At 37.0% G+C, this 26801-nt stretch overlaps 3 protein-coding genes across 5 annotated transcripts; all 3 read right to left on the bottom strand.

The window, feature by feature from the left end:
* Window positions 1-524: 524 nt before the first annotated feature.
* Window positions 525-3237, bottom strand: LOC109185036 (NEDD8-specific protease 1). Of its 3 annotated transcripts, none has more exons than XM_019335034.1 (3): window positions 3040-3109; window positions 1933-2125; window positions 525-1481 (listed from the first exon to the last, which is right to left on the bottom strand). In XM_019335034.1, exon 3 carries the CDS (start codon window positions 1466-1468, stop codon window positions 800-802), a length of 669 nt encoding a protein of 222 aa, XP_019190579.1. In that variant the 5' UTR covers window positions 1469-1481; window positions 1933-2125; window positions 3040-3109; the 3' UTR covers window positions 525-799. The 3 variants fall into 3 exon arrangements, with proteins under 3 accessions (XP_019190579.1, XP_019190580.1, XP_019190578.1); XM_019335035.1 differs by having other exon boundaries at window positions 1933-2083; window positions 3040-3090; XM_019335033.1 differs by lacking the exon at window positions 1933-2125 and having other exon boundaries at window positions 3040-3237.
* Window positions 3238-8626: 5389 nt separating this feature from the next.
* On the bottom strand, window positions 8627-10906 carry LOC109185071. The gene is made up of 2 exons (XM_019335068.1): window positions 9431-10906; window positions 8627-9307 (listed from the first exon to the last, which is right to left on the bottom strand). Exons 1-2 carry the CDS (start codon window positions 10904-10906, stop codon window positions 8627-8629), a joined length of 2157 nt encoding a protein of 718 aa, XP_019190613.1.
* Window positions 10907-19603: 8697 nt separating this feature from the next.
* On the bottom strand, window positions 19604-23867 carry LOC109185079 (berberine bridge enzyme-like 8). The gene is made up of 3 exons (XM_019335074.1): window positions 23099-23867; window positions 22046-22051; window positions 19604-20640 (listed from the first exon to the last, which is right to left on the bottom strand). Exons 1-3 carry the CDS (start codon window positions 23783-23785, stop codon window positions 19714-19716), a joined length of 1620 nt encoding a protein of 539 aa, XP_019190619.1. The 5' UTR covers window positions 23786-23867; the 3' UTR covers window positions 19604-19713.
* Window positions 23868-26801: the final 2934 nt, after the last annotated feature.

The following is a 26801-nucleotide window of genomic DNA, read 5'->3' as shown; positions in this document are numbered from 1 at the left end:
ATATATATATATATATATATATATATATATATATATATATATAAAGGGTATTTTCGATATTAGAGTACAAAAGCTATTCCCAAATACTTGAGAATAGCTAATACGAGGAGTCCCCTAAGAATGGTTATTCCCCCTGCAAAGGGAATAGCTCATTCCCGGAAATATTATTCCCAGCCATGAAGAGACAAACCAAACAATGGAATAGGTCTATTCCCGAGAATGGTATTTCATTCCCGACCTATTCCATGAACCAAACACGCTGTAAATTAACAATTTTGCATTTTGTTTCACCCAACCACATTTACCAAACAAATTTCTTTACCAAAAATGTCTACTACTCATTCAATTTTAGTTTCTACTTCACATTTTTTCACTCTATTAAAGATCAATGGTGGCTAATTGGGGAAGAGTGCATTTTCAACTTGATAAAAGAATTATATATGAAATGCAAATAACGTGCGGTTATATATTTATATAGAGTTAATTCCAGCAAAGGTTCTTTGTCTTTAGTGCAATTCCAAATATAGTCTCAAACGTAACTATGAATTTTGTTATTTAACACCTCAGACTATCATATTTTGGACACATCCAAATCAAATGCGATATCCATGTTAGATTCACACTCATAGTTAATGCCAGTAGTCACATGAGTCGTTGAAACAGAGAACAATCCAAATGGCAGATGACCAGTCTGAAATTAGATCTTGAGCTGCATGCTTTTGATCTATTTCAAGGGCTCAGATCATTCATTCATTTCAATCCCACTTCTCTATTCAAGGGTGGAAAGTGAGAGGCAAAACTATTTTCTTGCCATTAAATCTTGTACTAACCTTAGAACCTCGTTGCGCATCTCCGAAACAGCACTGGAGTTAATCTGTTCCTTCAAGGAAGGAAACCACAGATCAACATTATCCTTGGATCCACTGCTTGCATACCAATTACAAATTACCCTTGCAATGGCGAGGACGTATACACCACAATCGTATCCGTTTTCTTGCTTTGGTGTGTCAGGGTAGTCGATATAAGAAGCGTCGGTTGTTGTATAAGGAAGAATGGCATTGTAGACCCGTTTGGCATCCCACTTGTTCATGCCCGAGCTGCTATCGTGATGCACGAACACATTGGTGTTTCTCTCAAATGCGAGTAAGCTCCAATGGGTGCCCCCTTCAGCTAGATTCACATCAGAGTTATTATTGATTGGAAAGATGATCAACTTCCTTCGAGAAAGATGGAGGGGTTCTACAAAGTCTTTAACACTTGCGGCGTCTGGGCACTCTTTTATCCAGAAAGCAATTGAAGGTGATACCAGTAATACGTCCTCAGATGGAAAGCTGGAACTGAGATAGCTCAAATAGAACTCAATAACGCGGTCATTTAGAAAATATGGACCGCTGAGAATGTCTAGATCTGATCGCCTGAGTACAACATCATTGTAACTGAGAACCTTGTCACTGGCTTTCGGAGCCATGCGTCCGTTGAAACTGTGTGCATGGAGAAAAGCAATTAAGTTACATAATATGCAAAATGCAACACAAAAATGTGAGGAAAAAAAAAAAAAAACCCAACAACAGCAACAATCATGAGCTATAACAATATTTCTAATTGCTCTGAATTTATCAAATATTCAATAGGGCATTCTTGCCCCAAAAGGCTGAATCCCAATCCCCAGCCTAATAGAGCATTTGGGAGGATATAAATCACGGTAACTTAGCGGCTCAGCATATAGGGCCTAATGCCGGTGCGCACAAGGGATCTGCCCACTTTGGGCATAATCCACACACAGCCGCTGCGAGTTTCGGACCTTGGTCTCTTGCCCAAATTACTGCCTACTGAACCAGTAAGCTAAGCTCGAGTGGGTTTCAATAGGCCATTCTTTGCATGCTTTATTGAACCCATATGATTATCAAAAACTTTAAATATCTAAATGCTTACTCTATAATATCAGAGTATTAGCAATGCCAGAGGTGACTTCACCAATTCGTTGGAAAGTTTAGTGATTATTTGATGAATGATATATTGCAGCTATACAAGAACATTTTACTGAAACATGTGCAAAGTAGAATGAAGCAGGAAAGCGGAGAAACTGAAAGAGGAGGAAACGGTCTAGGGATTCTCCTGAACATTCCTTAAAAATAACAAAAAAAGAAGAAGATAACATTGACAAAAAAGCTTCAGAAAGCTCTTGAAACTCAATTATAATTCAACTCAACAGAAGATGTTTATGAAGTACTAAAGACACAAAAATAAAACAAATCTATATGTAGCTTAATCCAACCCCAGCATGGATTCAACTAAATTTGGATTGAACTTAAAACTGGACCACAATAACATATCCAAGTAAATCAAAAACATGATTTTCTATCCTACACCCCCCCCCCCCCCCCCCCCCTTTCTTTTTTTTTTTTTTATTTCTTTTACTAATATGATCCATAAACCAGGAAAAATTATTGAGCTTGACAATAAAGAAGTCATTGCATCATCCTGTCCTTTAATAGCATGTCAATATTAGCAGTAACAAAGCCAAATATGACTCACTTGTAACCCATTATCTTATTAGCTCATTGAACTTAAAAAAAAAAAAAAAAAAAAAAAAAAAAAAAAAAAAAAAGAAAAAAAGAAGCAATTGAGTTGGCAACAAATCAGTGAGTAATCCATTATTCCATTGGCCCATAGAATTCAAGTTAATTTGTAATCACTATCCTACAAACTCATATGCATAGAAATTAAAATGGTAAAAGAGACTTGCATACACAACTGGCAACCTTATAGTCTCATAAAACTCAAAAGCAACAGACTTGACTAAAGATTGAAATGCAACCCATTATCAAGGAATGCAGAAAGAGTTACATGCAAATTACTAACATTTTAATTCAGTATATTACATCAACAAAATTATTTTGAGCTTCAAATTAATCCTAATCAAATCAGAGATTTCAGGAAATTTTAAAATCAAATTAAACTGCAGAAGCAAAGAAACTAGGAAATGGCTCAAAGGTTAAACAGAAAAGGAAACCCAGAAGCAGAAAATGCTAAGCATACCTACTCAGGCGAGTCGCAGCGATTTGCTGATCCGCTAGGACGATTCTAGTAATTGAAGGAACTCTGATTAATTTTTGGGATAATTTCACTCGATGCCTGGCATTTGAAGAAAGTGATTCTTGAACCCCTTATCATTTTCGGGATTTACATTATGACCCCTAAAGTTTCCTTACTAATTTCATTCCACTCTACGATATTAATCAATTGATAGCTAAAACAAGTTATAGCTGTTTGTGGTAAGTATCAGGGTTTGAGTTCTAAAATATATGCTGATTTCTGCATTTCGTTTCATATACATAGTGTTTTGTTCAACTTTCAATTTAGTTTGTATAATTATTTAAAATTAATTATTTTTAATATAATTACATGTATGCTTGCGAGATTTAAACATTCAATGTATTGGATAATAAAAGTTAACCACTACGTACCGTTTTAGTTAGGGGTGTCAATGCGGGCCGCCCCGACCCATTAGGCCCGCTCCACCGCGGGCTTTTTATTTGGCGAGCTTTTGCGGTTCGGCCCGCGAAGTCCGCGGGCTTGGAACTACATAGCCCAAGCCCGCCCCATGCGGGCTTGCAGGTCTCGCGGGGTGGCCCGCAGGCCATCAGTTCAATTTAAAAAAAAAAACAGTAAATAGTATATAAACATGTTAAAACCGCTTGAAATATGTCGCCATTTATTGGTCGTTCTTTCACATCCTCACGGTGTATGATACACCTCAATGCACTGGAAACTTCCATAAAATCCATCAATCTCGCCCAAATCTCACTGATCGATACCGCGCGTTAAGTAGAACTGCAGAAGGGTGATCAAAGCTAGGGTTCAACGGCACACTCTATTTCTCTCTCGGCTTCATGTTTTCCCTCTACAGCCCCGTCTGTGTATAATACATATATAAATATGTATGTTTGCTGAGTTGGAGGCGATTTAGTAATTCATAAATATGTATGAATTGATGATTTAGTTTTGACGGAGACAGGAGAACCGGAGAACTACGTACTCTAGGAATTATTGAATTAAGAATTGACGAAGGATTATTCAATTAATTGGATTTCCCTATGCACTCTTAGATGGGTCAGATCTACACACTGCCTAAGAATGAAGATATTTTATATATATATATATATATATATATATATATATATATATATATATATATATATATATATATATATATATATATATATATATATATATAATTTTTATTTTTTTTTTAAACTATGGCCTGGCCCGCAACCCGTGCGGGTTTGCCCGCGCAGGCTTTGGCCCTCCGTGGGGCCAAGCCCGTTAGGCCCGCATTTTTACGAGTCTAATTTCCTACAGCCCTAACCCGCCCCACCGCGGGGCGGGTGCGGGCTAACCCGCGGGCTTCGGCCCACTTTGACACCCCTAGTATTAGTACACACTCATCTTGCCATTTTATTAAATGATAATCGTAGTATATGCAGGATGGAAAAAAAGGTTTGGGAAAGGTGAAGCTTCCCCGGGATGTCGTTCTCTAAGGATGGCGAATGAAAACTATTGAATATTGCGCGGCTAAGCACAAGTGCGTAAGAGCCGTAGAAAGCTAGGTGTCAAGACTAAACAAAGAGTATTATCAAAGTAACAACTGAAAGTAAAGCAACAAGTAATTCTAAAGAAGCAAGTAAGTGAATGAAAGGAACTAGGGCTAGGTGTTCCTTGGTTGGATGCAATAGAATGACCCTAAGTATAGGAAGTAGCTAGTGTAATGCATTGATCATGAATCATGATTCTTGAAAGATGTTTCCATTGTCAAGTCACTCTCGTGGTCTATTTGGCTTATCAAGTAATAAAATCATACTCTCATATATACCAACCTTACTAATTGAGACATTTCATTGAACACTTAGAATCCACATCTTCTTCCTAGCTCTACCTGTCGATGCAAGGTGAGAATTGCAAGGTCAATCTCTTGGCAACTACACACCTCCAAAACCTATTGCATTATGTATCACCATACAATAGTATATACAAAGTCCACTTTCAACAAGAATCAAATCAATACATCAAGTCACTTTCTAATTGCAATCAAAACATTCTAGCATCCTAACAAGTAAACCTAATCCTAATTCCCTAAGAATTAACTAGACATTATCACAATTGAATAGCTAAGATGAAGAATCAATGGAATCATTTGAAATGAAAAGTAAATTGCAATTGGTAAGAGCACTTAGCTTTGAAAGCACAATCTTAAATCTCCAAGTTAATCTTCACAATTGTAAGTTGGAATGAATCCCCCTAGGATCCTTAGATTAATGTGTCAAGTTGCGCCAAGAATCCTAGGAAAAATCCTCTCTTTAAAACTTAAAGTACAAGGCTTAACAATTGGTAAAAATATCGTCCCCCCCGCCCCCCCCCCCCCCCCCACGAAAATGAGAACAAAGTCGTATTTATAGCTTAAAATTTGCTCCGTCTCACATAGCTTATCATTCACGCGGCAATGACCCGCGTGACCAGCAAAAGCAGTTTGCAGAAGTTGGCATCACGAACTGCATCACGCGATAATTTGTGGCGTGATTATATTCTGACCTTGAAGATATTCAAATAAGATTGTGGTCTATAGTAAAATTGTAGACCTTTGAGTTGTCATTCCAATGCTACTTGAATTACCTCATTTGGACAGTTCTTGCCCAAGATATAATCAAAATACCAAACTATCGCCGAAGTGCACTTAAAAAGACATTGTTTTCCTATATTGCACAAATGCAACCACAATTAGTCCTTATTCTTAATTTTAATCAAGATAAGCTATTATAAGTATATAATAAACTCAAAGGACTCCAATTATAGCATAAGATTCCTCCCAAATACCCCACAAAACATACTCCACAATTATTTTATTTTAATAAATTAAGTCATATGTATTTTAATATAAAATATAAAAATTTTAATTGTTAAAAAACTAAAACTCTGAATAAATTGAAATATTAAAATTTAATATTCATTATTAATTTTTATCAACGTAAATTAAATTATTTTTATATCAATATAATCTTCTTTTTTTTTTTAATGAAACTTCTAAATACAAATAAACTTTTCTACTAGTCTCATTTTTTTTAATGATATTTAATTATACTTTACAATAAAATGACAAGATGAGTGTCTAAGTAAGGTGTCAGTGGGTACTTTAATTTTTGTTATGCAATATAGGTTGAGTGTTTAAATTTCAATGTATGTAAATAATCATTTATTGTGTACATGTTAAAAATAATTAATTTTAAATATTTATAAAATAATATATGAATTTACATGTAAATATCAAGACGTGATAAAAATAATGTCAGTGTCACGTCAGTAGTTTCTTCCGTTGACATTTCGCTCTCTTTCTTGAGGTCAACTCTGAGATCCACAACAATGCTCTTGCTCACATCGCCTATGGGCACGTAAGAGCATTACAAATTGTATATTGTGACGGTCGCCAAATCATGTATGTGGAACTTTAAATTCATGAACTTTGACATGTATAAATGTCTCAATTCCCAGTTCGCAATGTTAGAATAATTATTGATGTGGCTCATTAATTAATTATTTTAAGTTCCTCAATTAAGATAAATATTCATTTTAAATTTAATAATGTTCTAATTTTATTATTGGTCAACTAAGAGATAATATCAGTTGTAACCGTTCAGTTTATCTCTCATGTTGATGAAATGTGAGAATATAAGGGTTTTTATTTGAGACTATGGTCGTTTCTCTCGTCTTCCGCATAACTAAGGCTCTCTCCATCGAAGTTCTTAGATTAAGGAAATGCTAAAGGTCTGGAGGGAGAAATCAAATCTTTAGTTCAAGCAACACAGGGAAAGATGGAACTATGTATGCTCATTAAACGTTAATTAATGCATTATACGTGAAAATTATTGTGTTCCGAAGGCCCTGCATGCTTAGGAGTATAAAATTAACATTTGGTATCATAGCTATGTTGAAGGACATATGATTTTTTAAAGATGCAAATGGACAAACAATATAATTGCATTAATGTTCTTAATTGAAACTGCAATATTATATGAATATTCTAAATAACATCTGCTCTCAATTGTAAATTGCAACATTAAATGTGGATATGCTTTGAATGATTAAATATGAAATATATATTAGCGCAGCACACAATGATGTTGAAACTGACGTTGTAACACAAACGATCTGTAACGCAGTTCAGGCAAACAACCCTAATCTGCGAGGCACTTCTCAATTTGAGAACTTGCCTAAATCCACTAAAAGCTCAATATTTAAAGTACACTGTTTGGAACCTGAGATTACACAATAGAATGATCTTTCCTACCAAACTATTGAAACCTAAACACATGTACTACTTTCTAGGGGAATTTAGTATCCTATTCTCAAAGACTCTCGTACCTCACCAGATTAATGTTGAATGCTTGAGTTTTACAAGAAAAGACAACCCCTATTTATAGTAGCTATTCCTAACAGATTCGTGAATAATAAAGCTATTCCTAATCAGACTAGAACTAAACACTTCAATAACAATTCCCTTTAGAGCTAGTACTCTTCAATAACTACTCCTCTTAGGCTTGGTATTCCTTTATAGATCTGGTATTCCTTTTGCACATAACTTTGACAAAACACTTTGAGTCAACAATCTCCCCCTTTGTCAAATTTTTGGCAAAAACCTTGATCTCATAGTGGCTTGATTTCCTATTCTTCTCCCCCTTAGTTGATTCTTCTCTCCCTAAACTTGATTCCTGGAGTTCTTGGAAAAAAAAAAACTTGATACTTGTATTTGAATGTGTGAGTGAAGAGAATTCTTCACTGTCTCTGTACATTTTACCAATGTGTGGTAAAGTAGATCCACACAGTCACAAAAGTAGAGGATTTGATCATAGATAAGTTCAAGTGGTTTTGGATCTGTAAATCAAATTTCGCCATTCACGCAGGGCAAAGCCCGCATCATGCATTTCATTTGGAAGAGGAAGCACCGGGCCATCAGAGATGAATATTCCGGTGGAATCTTCTCCGAGATCATATGGATTTCCATTGCCGTTTGAAACCGGAACGGTAGAGGATCCGAAAGCTGGGTGCGGATCCGACCCGAATCCATAGGGATCGGGACTGTGGACGGATTGAGGAAAGTGCTCAACTGTCACTTCATCGTACTCTCCCGGAAATTCCCCGGCTGATTGGTACGGTGGCGCGTATCCGCCGTAACCGCCGTCATCAAACGGCGGAGGAGCCGTTCTGACGTGCTCATCCATGGTAGATACATCGAAGATGCTGATTTCCCCGTCTTCTTTGATTTTCTGGTGATCCTTCGCACCAGGCTCTCTTCTGGGTTGTTGAGGTAGCAGGAAAATGAAGTCACCCGAAGACTCATGTCATTGGCTTCCATGGAGATTATTATAATAACCGGACAGTAACGGGTTTTGATTGGAAATTAGTTTCGTACTTGTATTCATTTATACAAACCCCTCTCGCATTTGGGTGCGCCTCAACTGTTCGACAGAATTTCGGAGTCATTGTAAGTGCAATCCAAACTTCATATTTTGTTCACATATGTCATAGCTCAACTTTATACCCCAATCATGTATATCTGTTACAGTTTAAGGCTTCATCAATGTTTTTTAGGATCAAACTTGGAGGTGTGGCAGTATACTCCTTTTATTTTGTGGAAATCTTGTTTCTTTCCTCTAGTCTTTATTCTTTGATTGAGATCTCCCATGATATTTTCCAAAGGATGATTTTTCTGATTTTTTAAGACAGTAGGATGACTTTTATCCTTTTCTTCATTTGGCTTTGTTTCTGTTCTGCAATTCTGCATATCATTAGTCAGAGGTGTTGGAACAGTTGTTTCAACAACTCTTGGACTTTTGTCATCATCAGTGGTTATTGCTGAAGTTACATCATCAATGATCACACTATTTGATGAATAGCCTGGGGATACTCCTTGGTCATGAAAATTTATGTGTCCCATACGTTGGTGCCATAATTGTGTTTGACTGATGGTTGTCTGTAAACCGGATAGATCACTACCCCATGTGTAGCATTTGTTTGTAGACCTTTTTCCCATCATGACACAATCATGATTCTGATTAAACACATTGCAACTCTCTCTAGAGAACTCTACTTTGAGTTCATCTTCACAAAGCTGACTTATGCTGATTAGATTTGCTTTTAAGCTTTGTACTAAAAGGACTTTTGACAACTTAGGCAGCCCATGGACATTCAAGGTACCATTTGCAATAATTTGTCCTTTTCCACCGTCTCCAAAAGTGACATGCCCTTCATTTTTGTACTGGATGTTCTCAAGATTTTCTGAATTTCCAGTCATATGCCTTGAACATCCGCTGTCAAAGTACCATATATCTTGCTCTTTGTTTGTTTTGGAGGTATATGCAACATTTTGGTCTTTTCTTACCCAGATTTTCTTACTATTATTTCTGTTCTGTGTTGGCCACACTCTGTTGTTTTGTCTGTAGTAAAGATCATTCTGTCTCTTGTAGCAGTGAGTTTTGATGTGTCCTAGTTTGCGGCAATAGTAGCACCTTATTCTTCTTCGGTGTCGGAAGTGCTGTTGTGACACTTCCTGTGTCTCGGTTTGATGATTCTCACTAGTGTCTGTGCTTGGAGTCCTGGGTCTTTCGGTAAGCTCCTTGATTTCTTGTAGAAGTTTAGCTTCTTTGTTTTTGAAGTCTAATAGTTCGTTTTGAGCTTCTTTGTATTGTTTCTCTATTCGTTCTTTTTCATTCTTCAAATAGTGATTATCTTCCATGAGTTCCAAATTTTTCTTGATGATTTGCTCCCACTTGGCATTTAGTTGAGTGTATGCCTCTAGTAACTCTTGCATGTCATCGCTATTGTTGCTTTCATGGCTAGCGGTGAAGGCTACGAAATTTGTGTTGCTATCATCTTCTTCACTATCTGAGTCGTCGCTTAGGGTTGATATATATGTTTTATTTTTCCTTTTCAAGTATGTGGCACATTCTGATTGGATGTGTCCAAAACCTTTGCATTCATAGCACTGTATTCCTTCTGTATTTGAACTGTCTCTTCTTTTTGAAATAGATTGATTTTGTCCAGTTGGGAAGTCCCCTTGATTGATTGAAGCACTTTTGTTTCTAAATTTGTTAAATTGTTTGAGAACTCTGTTGAAATTCTTTGTTAGGAGAGCAATTGATTGTTCCATGGTTTCAGTATCAATTTCTGGACTTCCTTTCTGCTTTGATTGGAACGCAATTCCTTTGTCATTATCTTTCCCTTTTTGCAGTATCTCAAGCTCATATGTTTGAAGATTTCCCATTAGATCACTCAGTTTGTAGGTGTTTAGATCTTTATGTTCTTGAATAGCGGTGACTTTCATTTGGAATCTTCCGGGTAGTGAGCGTAGTACCTTTTTGACGATCCTATGTTCGGGTATAGGTTCGACTAAGTTGAATGCATCTCCGGATATACTTAAAACTCTGGCACTGAATTGGGTGATGCTTTCTTCCTCTTCCATTTTCAGGTTTTCAAATTCAGTTTCTATCATCTGAAGCTTAGATTGTCTTACAGTTGTGTTTCCCTCATGATGATCGCACAATATACTCCACGCAATTTTGGCTATGCGAGTAGAGGCAATCAGTTTGAAGGTATCTTCGCTCACAGCTCCATAGATTGCATTCATTGCCTTCGAGTTGAAGTTATATTCTGTTTTTTCTTCTTCACTCCAGTCAATTTTAGGTTTTATGTTTCCTTTATCATCAACTGGAGTTTTCCATTCGTTTTCTATAGCATTCCAGACACCTTCTCCTTGTGCCAAGATGTATATTTGCATTCTGGCTTTCCAGTAGGAAAAATTCGTGCCAATGAGGGCAGGTGGCCTAGTGTTTGACAGTCCTTCTCTGGGAAACTCCATTAGGATCCTGCTAATAACTTAAGCAGTTTGGCTCTGATACCAATTGAAATATATATTAGCGCAGCACACAATGATGTTGAAACTGACGTTGTAACACAAACGATCTGTAACGCAGTTCGGGCAAACAACCCTAATCTGCGAGGCACTTCTCAATTTGAGAACTTGCCTAAATCCACTAAAAGCTCAATATTTAAAGTACACTGTTTGGAACCTGAGATTACACAATAGAATGATCTTTCCTACCAAACTATTGAAACCTAAACACATGTACTACTTTCTAGGGGAATTTAGTATCCTATTCTCAAAGACTCTCGTACCTCACCAGATTAATGTTGAATGCTTGAGTTTTACAAGAAAGGACAACCCCTATTTATAGTAGCTATTCCTAACAGATTCGTGAATAATAAAGTTATTCCTAATCAGACTAGAACTAAACACTTCAATAACAATTCCCTTTAGAACTAGTACTCTTCAATAACTACTCCTCTTAGGCTTGGTATTCCTTTATAGATCTGGTATTCCTTTTGCACATAACTTTGACAAAACACTTTGAGTCAACAAAATATATGTCTACATATTGTTGGATTGTTGGCTATGTGGGTAACTATGTAACTATGTTATTGCGTATTGATTCTACCACATTTGAATTGTTATTTCGTTTGAATTGAATTACGTATTTCATTTAATTTTAACTGTTATTACGTATTGATTTTATGACTTTATTTATTATAGTATATTTATTTGATATTTAATTATAATTAATTTTTCACTAAAAAGGATGTTATTAATTTCAATGAAACTTTTTTACCTGTTTCAAAGAAAGACTCGTTTAGAACAATTACGACATTAGTAGCTCAATATGATTTAGAGCTACATCAAATGGATGTAAAAATTGTCTTTCTGAATGAAAATTTAGAGGAAGAAATATACATGAGTCAACCTGAGGGCTTTGTAGCGGAAGGAAAGGAACACATTATGTGTAAATTTAACAGATCGATATATGGACTTAAACAAACATCTCAACAGTGGTATCTTAAGTTTAATGATACTGTTACATTCTTTGGATTTAAGCAAAACACTGTTGATCAGCATATATATTTGAAGGTAAGTGGAAGCAAGTTTATATTTTTTATCCTGTATGTCGATGATATTTTGCTTGCTACTAAAAATCTTGGATTAATGCACGAGACCAAAACATTTCTTTCTAAGAACGTTGAAATGAAAGATATTGGTGAGGAATCCTTTGTGATAGGGAATTGAGATATTCCGTAACAGCACGTTTGGTTCACGGAATGAATTTGGAGGGAATAGGAATGCTATTCCACATGGAATGGAATAGGTAAGGAATAAAATATGAATTGTATTCTGTTGTTTGGTTGGCTGAAGGAATAGACTTTAGTAATTGTATTCCAGTGCTTAGTTGGTTAAAGGAATAGAAATTGAATAGGTTTTAAAGACATAAATACCCTTATACATAATAATAATAATAATAATAATAATAACAATATATATATATATATATATATATATATATATATATATATATATATATATATATATATATATATATATTATTTATATTTATATTTATATTTGTATTTATATACATGTATATGCATGTGTGTCAATGTGTGTGAGAGAGAGAGAATAACAATAATAATAATAATAATAATAATAATAATAATAATAATAATAAAAATAATAATAATAATAATAATAATAATAATAATAATAATAATAATAATAATTATTATTATTATTATTATTATTATTATTATTATTATTATTATTATTATACAAATACATATTTATTTTTATATTTATTTTCTCACTTATCCCACATCGGTTGAAGAAGTAAGGAATGGAGCTTTGGGACTCCTATAAAAGGAGCCTCAAGGCTCCATAATTTCAATTGCAATGCTCATCCGCTAGGCAAGCTTGCAATGCCCATCCGCTAGGCATGCAGATGAGTAGACTACTTAATTTAGGAGCCAAGGATCCATAATTAAGGAGTCTTATACAGTTATTTTTTTTTTATTTACACACACACACACACATATATATGTATATATATATATATATATATATATATATATATATATATATATATATATATATATATATATATATATATATATATATATATATCTCAAAATGCCAATTGCAAACGCTACAAAATGTGTGTGTGTGTGTGTGTGTATATATATATAGATTGATGGATAAAAATTATAATTAATTAAATATATACATTTATATAATACACTATATTTATTAAATAAATATAAATATTATATAATGTGCAAAGGGTATTTTTGGTATTTGTGATATAAAAGCTATTCCCAAGGGCATGGGAATAGCTAATACCAAGGCCCCCCCTAGGAATGGCTATTCCCCTTACGAAGGTAATAGCTCATTCCTAGGCATGCTATTCTCATGGCAAAATGATCCAACCAAACGATGGAATAGGTCTATTCTAAAGAATGTTATTCCATTCCTGACCTATTCCATGAACCAAACATGCCATAATAGATACAAGGAGTGTTAGGGTTGTCTCAGAAAACATATATCAACAGAGTCTTAGAAAGATTTAGAATGGAAAAATGCTATGCATTTGTTGCTCCAATTCAAAAGGGAGATAAGTTTAGCCTTATGCAATGTCCTAAGAATGAATTGGAGTGGAAAGAAATCGAGAATATTCCTTATGCATCTATCGTTGGGAGCTTGATGTATGCTCAAACATGTACCTAACCAGACATTAATTAGCTTTGACATTGGGATGCTAAGTCGATGAAAGGGTAGTATTTGCGGTGTGTGTTTGGTGTGGTGAAAAGATCAAACTTGGAGTTAAAGCCCAGAGTGTCATACTCAAGGAGTGATAAATTGGAAGTTTGGAGTTAATGGTGTTGATAGGTCGTCAAGCTTATCAAGCAATGATCTAAGGGGTGCATAGTACAAAGGACTTTGATGCGAATGAAAGTACGCAAAGATTACAACAATTCAAAGAAAACGGTCTAGGATTGTGCCTACATTGCAATGGTGATTAGCATATATAAAGGAGATTAGGAGTGTGTGTGATGAGTATGAATTCAAGAGGAATGCATGCGATTGCGTAGCCAATTTTTGGTCTCTACGCCTCCCGTAGGTCAAGATGGCACCTAAGTGTCCACATTTCGTATGAGGCAATTCATCGAGCACTTAACCTACATTCCTTCCCGAGCCATGCCTTCTCGGATCTAGGACGGGGAATGTGGAAAACTACAAGTCTCGCCTAGGCTTAGCAATCTCTTGGCTAAGCCTAGGACTCCAAGATTGTCTAAAGAGTTGGGCCCCACTCCAAGAACACATCACAAATCATCCTCCACAACCAGAAATACATACAATTCATCAACACAGTCCATTAATTCAAATCAAATCATACATACTAATCAATCCATTGCAACTAAACACACAATCCTAGCCCTAAGAGTTTAGCTACTCATGATCTTGTATTGTATTCCCAATATATTGAAGAATAGCATCATCAAAACAAGAATTGAAAGACAAAATGAATTGTATTGTATTCCCAATATATTGAAGAATAGCATCATCAAAACAAGAATTGAAAGACAAAATGAATTGTATTGTATTCCCAATATATTGAAGAATAGCATCATCAAAACAAGAATTGAAAGACAAAATGAAAAGAGATTACCAATTTCTCAATTGTCTAGATTACAATGATAAATTGGAAGTAGAATAAAGCTCCACCACAAAGTTGTTACTCCTTTGGAAGCGTCCTTCTTCTTCTTACAAAATTGAGAGTGTTTGAGAGCTAAATCTAAAGAGAGAATCGTTGCAAAAGTGTTTCTCTTAAAAATGAATCTAACCTCCTAAAATATCTGCACTTCTACTATTTAAAGACGAAAATCGTGCCAAGCTTCCACAGCCCCATCCACGCCATCGTCACGCGCGTGATGCCGGCGTGATTAGGTTCAAGAACTTTTTCACGTCGTGGTCATGCGAGTGACGCCGGCGTGATTGGGTTCTAGAACCTATTCACGTCGTGGTCACGTGAGTGATGCTGGCGTGATCTGGTCCCCTTCCCGTGCTCTTCCAAACGTGTCCATTTTGAGCTCCTTTGCCACCCTTTTTGTCCATAATTCATCAAAAATACTAAAATGCATAGATTAGGAGGTTTTGCAATGCACAATTGCATTTCCTAGCTTATTACTTGGAAATTATACACAAAACGACTCAAACTATGCACAAAATGCCTTCAAAATGACCTTAGAAACTAGCACCTTTTGACACTTATCAGTTGATATCAAAGTAATACTGTATGGATCACTGGAAAGCAGCAAAGAGGTGTTATGATACTTACAAGGCACAAAGAGTCACATGCTCACTTATAAGCGGTCCGATCACCTTAAGGTGATAGGATACACAGATTTAGATTTTGTCAAATGTTTGGACACAAGAAAATCCACATCTGGCTATTTGTTTCTTTTGGCCGATGGAGCTATTTCTGGGAAAAGTGTGAATAAGACTGTCATTATATTGTTACATCAATGAGCATGTCGAAAGGTCAAAGGATAGACATTATTGAGAATTATTAACATTTTGTTAAGTTTTATGTTTTGATATATTTGATATTCTGAGCTCAATATAATTTTGTTTATGTTATTATGTATCATATTTAAATTTGGCGTATATATACATAAATGATTTATGTAATTAAGTATAAGCATGTTTTGTCTCTAACAAAGATATTATCGTTGGACCATTATAGTTGATAACGCTATGAGTCTTATTAAACTTGAGGTTAGTATTGTGATACATGGAAGGGGCTACGTTAAATTGTTATGTATTGCCCCCATGATCCTTATTAGTTTCTTACTTAATATAATGTCTTATGTTTGACTAATGCATCGAAGGAATTAGCTTACACTATGCATATTACGTTTTATTATTAAATTTAGGATTTAGGATTTATGAGCCAAGTGAGAGAATGAAATAATAGTTGATGTTGTTCATTAATTAATTATTTTAAGCTCCCCAATTAAGATAAATATTCATTTTAAATTTTATAATGTTCTAATTTTATTATTGGTCAATTAAGAGATAATATCAGTTCTGACCGCAGACTCTAGTCATCTCTCTTGTCTTCCGCATAACTAAAACTCTCTCCATCAAAGTTCTTAGATTAGGAAAATGCTAAAGGTCTGGAGGGAGAAACTAAATCTTTAGTTCAAGCAACATAGAAAAAACATGGAATGGGTATGTTGATTAAACACTAATTAACGCATTATACATGAAAGTCATTGTGTTCCGAAGATCCTGTATGCTTAGGTGTATAAAGTTTACACAAAAAATTAAAAAAAAAAAAATTACATTTGGATCTTTTGATATATGTCCTTCTCTAGGGCTGTGCTTATTAAAGGCATAGCTTTGATTTTCTACTAATTAATGTTTTGCTATAATATGACTCTGCATTCTTGCAGGGGGGTCTAGGCTCTGTTGACGCCTCAACGTTATATTGATACCCAGTTAAGAGCTTGAACGAACATTCTATGTCAGTGGTTATCCAATGCCATGGCAGGCATTTACCGTGTTTTATTTATTTATTTTGGATTATTAAGGAAACCACGCCTTGTAACCCTAGCCGGTAAAGGATCAAAAAGAAATAAATTAGCTTAAGTTACTCATAATTGACCGACTCAAATTAATAAGGCAAGAATTCGAACTCCTAATTTTGTGATCACAAGTGTAGATTTCTTGCTATCTTGGGCTGGGGTTACCCCTACCGTGTTGTTTGTTGCCAATGAATGTATAATGTCCTAGACCGAGTTCTGTGCAGAAATAGAGGTGGAATTTTAGAGAAAATAGGGGAGAATATTAGAACTGGGGTTGTTGATATGATTTTGGTCTCGATTTTGATCTGACCGTACACAATTTGATTTGAATGATAGTTCAGTTCAAACTGAACCATGACCATCGTTACTTCTAATTTCATTCCCTCTGTTGAGTATCGTTCTGTTATATTAAAAACTTCTTAAGTTATGTGTGATGGGATATGGACCTCAAAGATCAGACGGTCACCATGATCGACTCACCGGTGACAGTCGATGACGGAGATTATTGTCGAAGAGGAAGAAGGGTTTTCTTTCCTCTCAGAGAATAGCCGAGTCTTTCCAAAGGCTCGACTGAGGGCTATCTGAGTCCGAGTGTCATAAGGGGTCGGCACCGAGTGAACAAGACAAGAAAAATCCTGAAGATGACTGTTGGCTACCATTTAATGAGGAAACGGAGGACCGTCGCAAGCCAGTAGATAAGGAAAATAAATGGAAAAGTAATTAAGATCCCATTAAAGGGCATTTAATATTCATAATTAGCGAAAAAGCTCTAGTCCGAGTCCTGCCACTCGAACCTATAAATAGTCTTCTAGTGCACTATATTGGATGCGCTCTTCCTAATACACTTACACACTATCTTTCGGAAAACAGTTCTCACAATTTCTTCATATTTTTCGGTGATTCACCAACTTTCCAATTGTGTTGGACTCTCGGTAGGCTTTTCAAAAGTCTAGAAACCAACCAGTTTTATTTTAGATACATCGTAGTTTCATTTCCATCAGCACAACTAAAGTTTCATTTTGTTTCAACTACAGTTTCATTTCACATTATACATAAAGTAGTATTATTACAGTGAGACCTGTTATTGAATTTCATTTTATATACACTGTAGTCTTATTATAACACCACTAAATTATAAATCAAATTCAACTACGGTTTCATTGGACAATATTCACTCAAATATATATATATATATATATATATATATATATATATATATATATATATATATATATATATATATATAAAATGTTATTCAGTTACATTTTTTATATATATTGTATGTAGTTTCATTACAACACAACTAAAATATCATTTTGATATAACTAAAGTTTCATTTGCCAATATACACTCAATATGTGAGACATGTTATTCAGTTTCATTTTATACATACTGTAATTTCATTTCAACACAACTAAAGTATCATTAAATTAAATTACAGTTTCATTTGATAATATAAACATAATATGCGAGACAATTAAGTTTCTCAATTTCATTGTAGATACATTGTAGTTTTATTTTGTTCTGAACACACCATAAATACGGGATTTGTAAAATATAACGGTTGCCATTTCTTTACTTAAACAAATGACGCCGTTTTCGAATCATGATCCACACAACTGTGTGGACCATGATCCACCGTATAACAATTGAGTTTAACTTATTGGCTCAGTAGGTAATATTTGAATTAAGAAACCACGGTTTAAAACTCAGGAGTGTTACGGTGATTTATATGGGGTTAAGAATTCAACCTTTGGGGCAAGACAATTGAAAACCATTAAAACTTTAATATGGATAAGGGTAAGATGGGTTCTTAATTTATTTTAGAAATAACAATTACAATATTAAACTTTAGGAAAAATTACACTTTTCGTTCCTAAGTTATAGGGTAATTGTAAAATTCGTCCCCGAGTGTTGGTCATGCTCACCTTTCGTCCCTAAGTTATCATTGGCGTTGCACTTTTCGTCCCTTTAATAATAAAACATTCACTACTACAGGACATAGCTAATACCATACGGCGGTTTTTTTTTAAACATACACGACGGTTTTCGAAGTGTTGCACGTGTAAGTGACTATTGTTGTAAATATATACTTTCTACGGTGGTTTTAGAAACCGCCGTGTATGTCAATTATATACTGCGGTTAAACAATCGCCGTGTATGTCAACTATATACGGCGGTTATTTAAACAACCGTCGTTTATTAAGTGACGTAAAAAAAATTAATTAAGATATATACGTCGGTTATTTAAAAACTGTCGTATATTAAGTGACGTAGTATAACAAAATATATTAGACGGTGGTTATTTAAAACACCTCCGTCTATTAAGTGACGTAGTATACCGTTTATGTAGTAGTGATTAGGGACGAAATTTGTAATTTTAATATAACTCAGGGACTAAAAGTGCAACGCCAATGATAACTTAGGGAGAAAAAGTGAGCATGACCAACACTCAGGGGCGAAAAGTGCAATGACAATGATAATTTAGGGACGAAAAGTGAGCATGGCCAACACTTAGGGACGAATTATACAATTACCCTATAAGTTAGGGACGAAAAGTGAGCATGGCCAACACTTAGGGACGAATTATACAATTACCCTATAAGTTAGGGACGAAAAGTGCAATTTTTTCCTAAACTTTAACAGGGAGTTTGGTTGGAGAGGGGGAATTAGGTGGGAAAGGAATTACAATTCCATGGGAGATGAATTACTGGGAATAAAGTGGGAATTTAAATTCTAGTGTTTGGTTTACAGGAATAGAATTACTGAGAATTTCAATTCCAATGTCTGGTATACATGGAAATTGAAAGGAATAAGTAGTATAAAGTCAAAAATATCCATTGTTGTTGTTAGACATTAATTTTAAGTTAAAAAAAGGAAGGGATAAATTTGACTCATCACTATTTTTTTTTCTTCTTAAAATCCCAGTAATTAAAATCCCAAGGGGGGAATGAGATTTTAATTCCATGAAAATGGGGGAATTGCAACTCCATAGAATTGCGATTCATTTCAATCAAACAATGGAATTTTGTGGCCTTTGAAATTAGGTGAGAATTAAGTGAGAAGGGATAACAGTATGATGGGTTCTTGACTTATTTTAATTAGAAACAACAATTAAACTATAACTAAAAGTTGTATAAAAACACTTGAACCCATCGGAAAGGCCAGGCAGGCTGATTTGTTAGTTTCATTATATTATTTCCTCTGAGATGGGAGGGTAGGAATGCTTTGTTCATTCCTAAAGAAATTATGAGGATCAACCTTGCTCTTTATCTTCACCAACCTCTCATAATTCTCATTGTAATACTTCAATCCATACTCCTTTCCTTCTGAGTAACTTTCCGGTCCATTGTGGTTGATTCCCAAATCTGTGTCTCTGTAGTTCAAAAACGCCCTCCTAGGATTCCTCGAAACAAAAGGAGTCATACATTCATAGAATTGTCTTGTCAACTCTATGTAGCGCCCCGCCGCCTTCTCATCCTCCTCTTTGTTCCACCAGATTGCGTACTGAATCAAAGCGATGTTTCCCAATCGATGGGGAAAGGGTTTCGCCGTCGATGGAATCTCCGCCATCCTCCCACCGTATGGGTTGAACGTCAACGTCACTCTCTCGAACTCCACTATTTTATTGAATATGATCTCTATGCCGTCCTTGGGCATTGGGGTTTGAAGATAATCTGATTTTATCTTAAAGTATGTGTTGGTGTACTCATTTCCTTGTGGGGACCTATTGAGCAAGGCCTCCTTTGGGGTTCCTGGTGGGAATTGTGTGTAGAAGAGTACTGATTCTATCCATGTCATTTCTGTGCACTCATCCTTTGTTAACCCGAGCTCCGGGAAGTTTTCATTCATGGTGGAGAGAAGTGTTTTCGAGTCTCCTAGGAAAAGGGCGAAGAAGGTGGCGCTTATGATGGTTTTATCTCCCGGATGCTGTGTCGTGCTATTGGCAACCCCAAGTGAGTGACGGATGAAAACGTTCTTGTCTAGCTTGCTGGAGACGTGTTGGTGGCGATAGACGATGTTGGTAGCGTTCTGGTCGTAGGTTCTTGTGACTCTGAAGACCGTCACTCTAGGCGGGACGCGTACTAGTTTTATTTTGTATGATGCGACATTGGGATTCCGCTTTTGAAACAGCTACATATCTAATCAATCGGCTTCCGTCGTCTGCCCTACAGTTTGATACACCCCACTACCGTCTATATAAAACACCACCTACATACACCTTTCTACGTGTCTTCGGGTGCTTATGCTTTCCCTATCTACGGCCATACAATCGGCACAAGATAGAGTAACGCTCAGCCCCGTGTGTCTTCTTAGGGTACCCAGCTTCCTTTAGAGGTTACTGATGCATGGACATAAACACGGGCAAGACCTATATTTGTCGCCACGTGCGCTTTGATGAAAATGTGTTTCCTTTTGCAACTGCTTCTTCAGTACAGGACACAACACCACCAGTCGCAGAAAGCCAACCATGGGCTTCTTGTCCGGTCATACAAGGAACTACAGGTGGACCACCCCCGGCACCACCGATGCGCTGTACCGCCACAACTCCACCACAAGTTCGGGCCACCAGAAAAAGGGCCCCAAAAAGACCACCGGGACCACGGGATCATGTGATGCGGTTGCGGCACATGACTAAAGGCACCGGTGAGCAACTTCAAGCTTTAACCGCAACAACTGATCCACCGGATCCCACCTGTTACACGCAAGCTATTGGTCATCCACAATGGCGTGACGCCATGGACCAAGAATTCAACGCCTTGCTACACAATGACACGTGGCGGCTGGTCCCTCCGACACCCAACATGAATGTGATCGGGTGCAAATGGGTGTTTCGCACCAAGCGAAAGGCCGATGGCTCAGTGGAACGCTACAAGGCACGCCTTGTTGCAAAGGGTTTCAATCAAGTTTCTGGTGAAGACTTTTTTGAAACATTCAGCCCAGTAGTCAAGCCGACTACAGTCCGCATTCTGTTCTCTTTCGCAGTCTCTCGGGCCTGGACTATGCGGCAACTGGATGTCCACAACGCTTTTCTCAATGGCCATCTGGCTGAGACAGTATACATGCGTCAACCCCCGGGTTATGAAGATCCGGACCATCCGGAACATGTCTGCTGTTTACAAAGATCCTTATATGGGCTAAAGCAGGCCCCACGGGCCTGGTTTCGCCGTCTGCATGATTTCTTACTCTCTGCAGGGTTTGTGGCATCCAAAACGGATGTTTCTCTCTTCCACTACTCCACTGGGGATTCACGTGTCTTCTTGCTTGTCTATGTGGATGACATCATCATGATGGGTAATGATTCCACATTGGTAGACACTCTCTTGCAAAGACTGGCGTCCACTTTCAAGATTCGGGATCTTGGAACACCGGGTTTCTTTCTTGGCATAGAAACCATATCCGCAGGGGACTGCATACTCTTATCACAGCGTCGTTACATAAAGGACCTTTTAAATCGAGCAGGCATGACTGACTGCAAACCGCTCGCAACTCCTGCCGCCACAACTCAAGCTGTTACACCTTCGACTGATCCCTATGACAACCCTACTCAGTATCGACGGCTTGCTGGTGCTCTGCAGTATCTCACCATCACTAGACCGGACCTGTCGTTTGCCGTGAACAGACTCTGCCAATTCATGCATGCACCCACACATGAACACTGGGGTCTTCTCAAAAGGGTTCTACGGTACGTAAAAGGGACGCTGGATCTTGGATTGCGTCTATCTCCTTCACCATCCTCCGACATACATGCTTTCTCAGACTCGGATTGGGCAGGCTGTCCGGTTGATCGAAAGTCTACAAGTGGTTATGCAGTTTTCCTCGGGACCAACCTTGTTTCTTGGGTATCTCGGAAGCAACGCACTGTAGCCAGGTCGTCAACTGAAGCCGAGTACAAAGGCCTTGCGGACGTCTCGGCAGAGGTAACCTGGGTAGTGTCCCTACTACGTGAGCTCCGGTTACACTCAGAGACTCCGGCCACCCTCTGGTGTGACAATCTAGGCGCCACCTATCTCTGCGCTAACCCAGTTTTTCATGCAAGGACCAAGCATGTTGAGGTGGATTATCACTTTGTACGTGATAAAGTATCCTCCGGGGTTTTTAAAGTCAATTTTGTCTCGACGAAAGACCAGCTGGCTGATATCTTCACCAAACCGCTAGCTGCGCAACGTTTCGGGGATCTACGTACCAAGCTCAATGTTATTCCGTTACAACCTTGTGCTTGAGGGGGAGTATTAGCATATATTATATATTATTAGTATAAGTCAATAATTGTTATATTGACCTTGTCCTTAGTCATCTGTGTAGGATCTATTTACTAGTAGTATATCTTGTAACCTTATCAGTTTGTTACTGTAATTGAATGAAACACTCGTTCCTAAACTCATCTGGTATCAGAGCCAGACCAAAGGTCATGGGTTCGAATCTCAACGTCACTCATAAGCGACAACGGTTTACCGGTCCACGTGTTGGTTGGAATCCACCGTACACGTGAGGGGGCGTGTGAGCATATAGCCATTAACGTGCAATCCAACTATCAGCTTAAGCTTTTAGTTAAGATGGAGCACATGCTTCAATTTGCGCCAGCACCCGTGATGGCCCAAAACAAGTCCTCCCCCATAGATTTTCGATCAAGAAGATGACCGTTAACATCAACCAATTTAGCATCAATGATGTTATCCACCGTGAGACCGTATTTTCTCATCATATTTCCATATCCGCCGCCACTAATATGGCCACCCACTCCAACGGTTGGGCACACACCCGCTGGAAAGCCATGCACAATATTGCTCTTATTTGCAATTGCATAGTAAACTTCCCCTAAGATGGCTCCAGGCTCAACCCAAGCAGTCTCATCCTCAATGCTAACATTGACGGATCGAAAATTGAACATGTCAAGGATAAAGAATGGCATATTTGAGACATATGACAAACCCTCATAATCATGGCCCCCACTTCGGATTTTCATTTGAAGGTCATGCTCTTTGGCGCATAATATTGACAATTGGATGTGTGAGATGTTTGTGGCTGCCACAATAAAAAGAGGTTTTCTGATATAAGATTTATTAAACCTCAAGTTTCTTAAATATTTTTGAAAAACAGATGAATATGAAGAGTTGTTTGGGGTGTAAATGACGGAAGAAATTGGGTGAGATGGATTTGAATGGCGGTTTAGGCATTTGAAAATGGTATCATTGCAAGAACACAAAGGCGTCCATGCAATAATGCATAAAATGAAAATGCTTAAAAAATATAAACGGAACCTCATATTTTTGGGTTTGAATTTTGGTAAAAAATAATTTAATGATTGAAAGAGTTAGAAGGTAGGTGTAATATGATCACAATGTGGATAGGTTGAGGTTTATATAGGAAAATATGTGGCTGCATGTGATCAATGAAGCTATTTAACATAAGTAATGGCTGTAATGCTACATTCAATTTCACAACCTTTTATTTTTTTTAAGAAAAATTTCAATTTTGGTCCACTGACTATTGCACTTGTGTTAATTGCAACACTTGACTATCAAAAATGTTAATTTAGTACCTTGACTATGTAATTTCTATCAATTTTGATCACGCCGGCCAAATTACTGGCCAAATATGACCGAAAAATTTAAGTCAACAATTTAACTTAAATGGGAGGGCAAAATCGACATTTCATGTTCACTCTAATTTGGGAAAGCTACCTCCCCGGCGGCGAAGGCGCCTGAACATCGACCTTTTGGATCGCCATCTACCAAAAAGACTGGCGGTAAGATCACCGGCGCCGGCTCTGTTGGGATCGTTTGTCAGGTTATTGGTGCCGTTGTTGATGTAAGATTCAATGAAGATTTGCCGCCATCGTTACGGCGCTGGAGGTTATGGATAATCCGATAGGGTTGGTGCTGGAAGTGGCCTAGCATTTGGGAGAGAATATGGTGTGGACTATCGGTATGGATGGAACTGAAGGGCTTGTCCGGGGTCAAAGAGTCCTCAATACTGGCTCTCCAATCACTGCAATTCCCCTTCCAGACGAGCACCGCTCGCATCTCCACTCTCAGAACATCCAGAGATGGCCTTTCCCCTGCAAATCGCCCTATCAAGGTTAACCGCTCTAAATCCACCAGGCGACTCCAATCCAGCGCTGCAATTAGCACAGTTGGATTTTTAATTTACTGATCGCCAACCAAATTTGGCCGCTCCTCAACAAAATCTGCCAGTCTGACATTTGTGCGAGATTGCGCACAAAAATCTCTTCGCTGGGGAGAAATCTCGGGAAATCGGACACAATCAGGCAACAAGTCATCAATTGCATCATCAATATGACCATCTCGATGATTCAGGAAAATTTCTGATTTCCAGCGACATTACCTTCGCCGAAAACCTCCCCGCCACCGTCAGGTCTTCCTCAGCTGGCAGGCTTCAGTTGCACAAACAGACCGTGGAAATCAATTCACGGCAAAAATATGATTTTAAGAATAGAATTAAATGAATTTTTTAAACATTAAAGGGGATTCAACGGCAGAGAACTATTCTCCTGCGATTCACATCAGAGGAGGATCAGAGAAGAGTTTGGCTGAGGTCTCAGGCGGTAGTGGATCGGAAAAGACTATTTTGTCCCTTCCAATTTAGTATATTTGTTGACTTAAGTTTCTCCGGTGACAATTCGCCGGTAATTTGGCCGGAGTGACCAAAATTGATAGAAATTGCATAGTCAAGTAGGTACTAAATTAATATTTTTTTATAATCAAGTGTTGCAATTAACACAAGTACAATAGTCAGTGGACCAAAATTGAAATTTTCTCCATTTTAAATCTCTTTTTGAATTGTGAGGATTGTTATTTAGGCTCCAGTGATATACCATTAGCACCTTATATTAACTTTACGCATCCTCGGAAAGTCATATTATAATCAAATAAATAGAGCTCTTTGAATTTTGTTTGGTGGCGTGATAAGGATCTTCCAATGTTCCTCCTGATTCACCGCAAAGGTGCTACCTCATTATGCTCTCTATAGACATGTTTGATATTATTGAAGCTCCAATCCTTATTCATCCACCTCTTGCACTGTTTTTATCTCTTTATGTGACAATATTTAATTGAACATTTTTTTAATATTTTATTAATAAGTAGCTAGATTCATTTTTCTAATGTTGGGTGAGATCTAGCGATTCATGGTTGCCAACGAATGAAAAATAAAATATCGTCACATTCGGAGGTGAAAATTAGTAAATAAAATTAGGAGGCGTAAATAGCTAGTATTATTCTTTAGAAAGTTGAATATAATAAGCTATATATGATACAAACAAAATGACAAAAAGAATATTATTTTCCGGATAAAAAATTGCTTAATGTTTATTTCCTAACATAAATTTAAAAAAATGAGAATTATTTATTGTTAATATATATATATATATATATATATATATATATATATATAGGGATGCACTCAGGTGCGAATAAGTGCTCAGGAGGGAAATGCGAACGAATCAGCGCGCGACACGTGTCCAGATCTAATAACTTTAAAAAAAAACGCGGTGGCATTTTCGTAAATAATTGAACATCGAAGTGCAAGTAAAATCACTTACAAGTGCACCTACTTTCACCTATAAGTGCATGTAATTTTGCCTTGTTAGCATTCACTTTCCGCAAACATTCATGCACCTGGGTGTGCTTATAACTATATGTGCAACTATTTATAACTATTGGTGCAACTACTTATAAGTTATAACTATAGGTGCACCTACTTTCACCTATAAGTGCATATAATTTTGCCTTGTTAGCATTCACTTTCCGCAAACATTCATGCAACTAGGTGTGCTTATAACTATATGTGCAACTATTTATAACTATAGGTGCAACTACTTATAACTATAGGTGCACCTACTTTCACCTATAAGTGCATGTAATTTTGCCTTGTTAACATTCATTGATCCGAGTTCAGCGGGTAGTAATACCCCTGAAAACCACTCGCAAACATTCATACACCTAGGTGCAACTACTTATAACTATGTGTGCAACTACTTAGAACTATAGGTGCAACTACTTAGAACTATAGGTGCAACTAAGTATTGATGCTCAGTGTAAATTTTTACTTGCACCGATAATACATTTTACATGCACTTGTAATACATTTTACTTGCACTTCGATGATCAATTATTTACAAAAATGCCACCGCGTTTTTTTAAAACATCAGTGTTTTTCATCCATTAGATCTGGACACGTGGACGAACAGAATTCATTCCTATTTCGCGCCTGGGCAAAGCATTCGCACCTGAGTGCGATTCTATATATATATATATATA

This window comes from Ipomoea nil, unplaced genomic scaffold (assembly GCF_001879475.1).
Source record: "Ipomoea nil cultivar Tokyo-kokei standard unplaced genomic scaffold, Asagao_1.1 scaffold1310, whole genome shotgun sequence".
NCBI lineage: Eukaryota > Viridiplantae > Streptophyta > Magnoliopsida > Solanales > Convolvulaceae > Ipomoea > Ipomoea nil.
The sequence above is the reverse complement of the archived record's forward strand: the minus strand, read 5'-3'. Positions and strand labels throughout refer to the sequence as shown.

What these genes read in the sequence shown, in the direction of transcription:
- LOC109185036 (XM_019335033.1), bottom strand. Translation starts at nt 1,468, where the DNA reads ATGGCTCCGAAAGCCAGTGACAAGGTTCTCAGTTACAATGATGTTGTA.
- LOC109185071 (XM_019335068.1), bottom strand. Translation starts at nt 10,906, where the DNA reads ATGGAGTTTCCCAGAGAAGGACTGTCAAACACTAGGCCACCTGCCCTC. An exon ending in ATAATAGTAAGAAAATCTGG is followed by an intron (nt 9,308 to 9,430) that starts GTAAGAAAAGAC and finishes GAGAACATCCAG; the next exon opens with TACAAAAATGAAGGGCATGT.
- LOC109185079 (XM_019335074.1), bottom strand. Translation starts at nt 23,785, where the DNA reads ATGAGGTTCCGTTTATATTTTTTAAGCATTTTCATTTTATGCATTATT.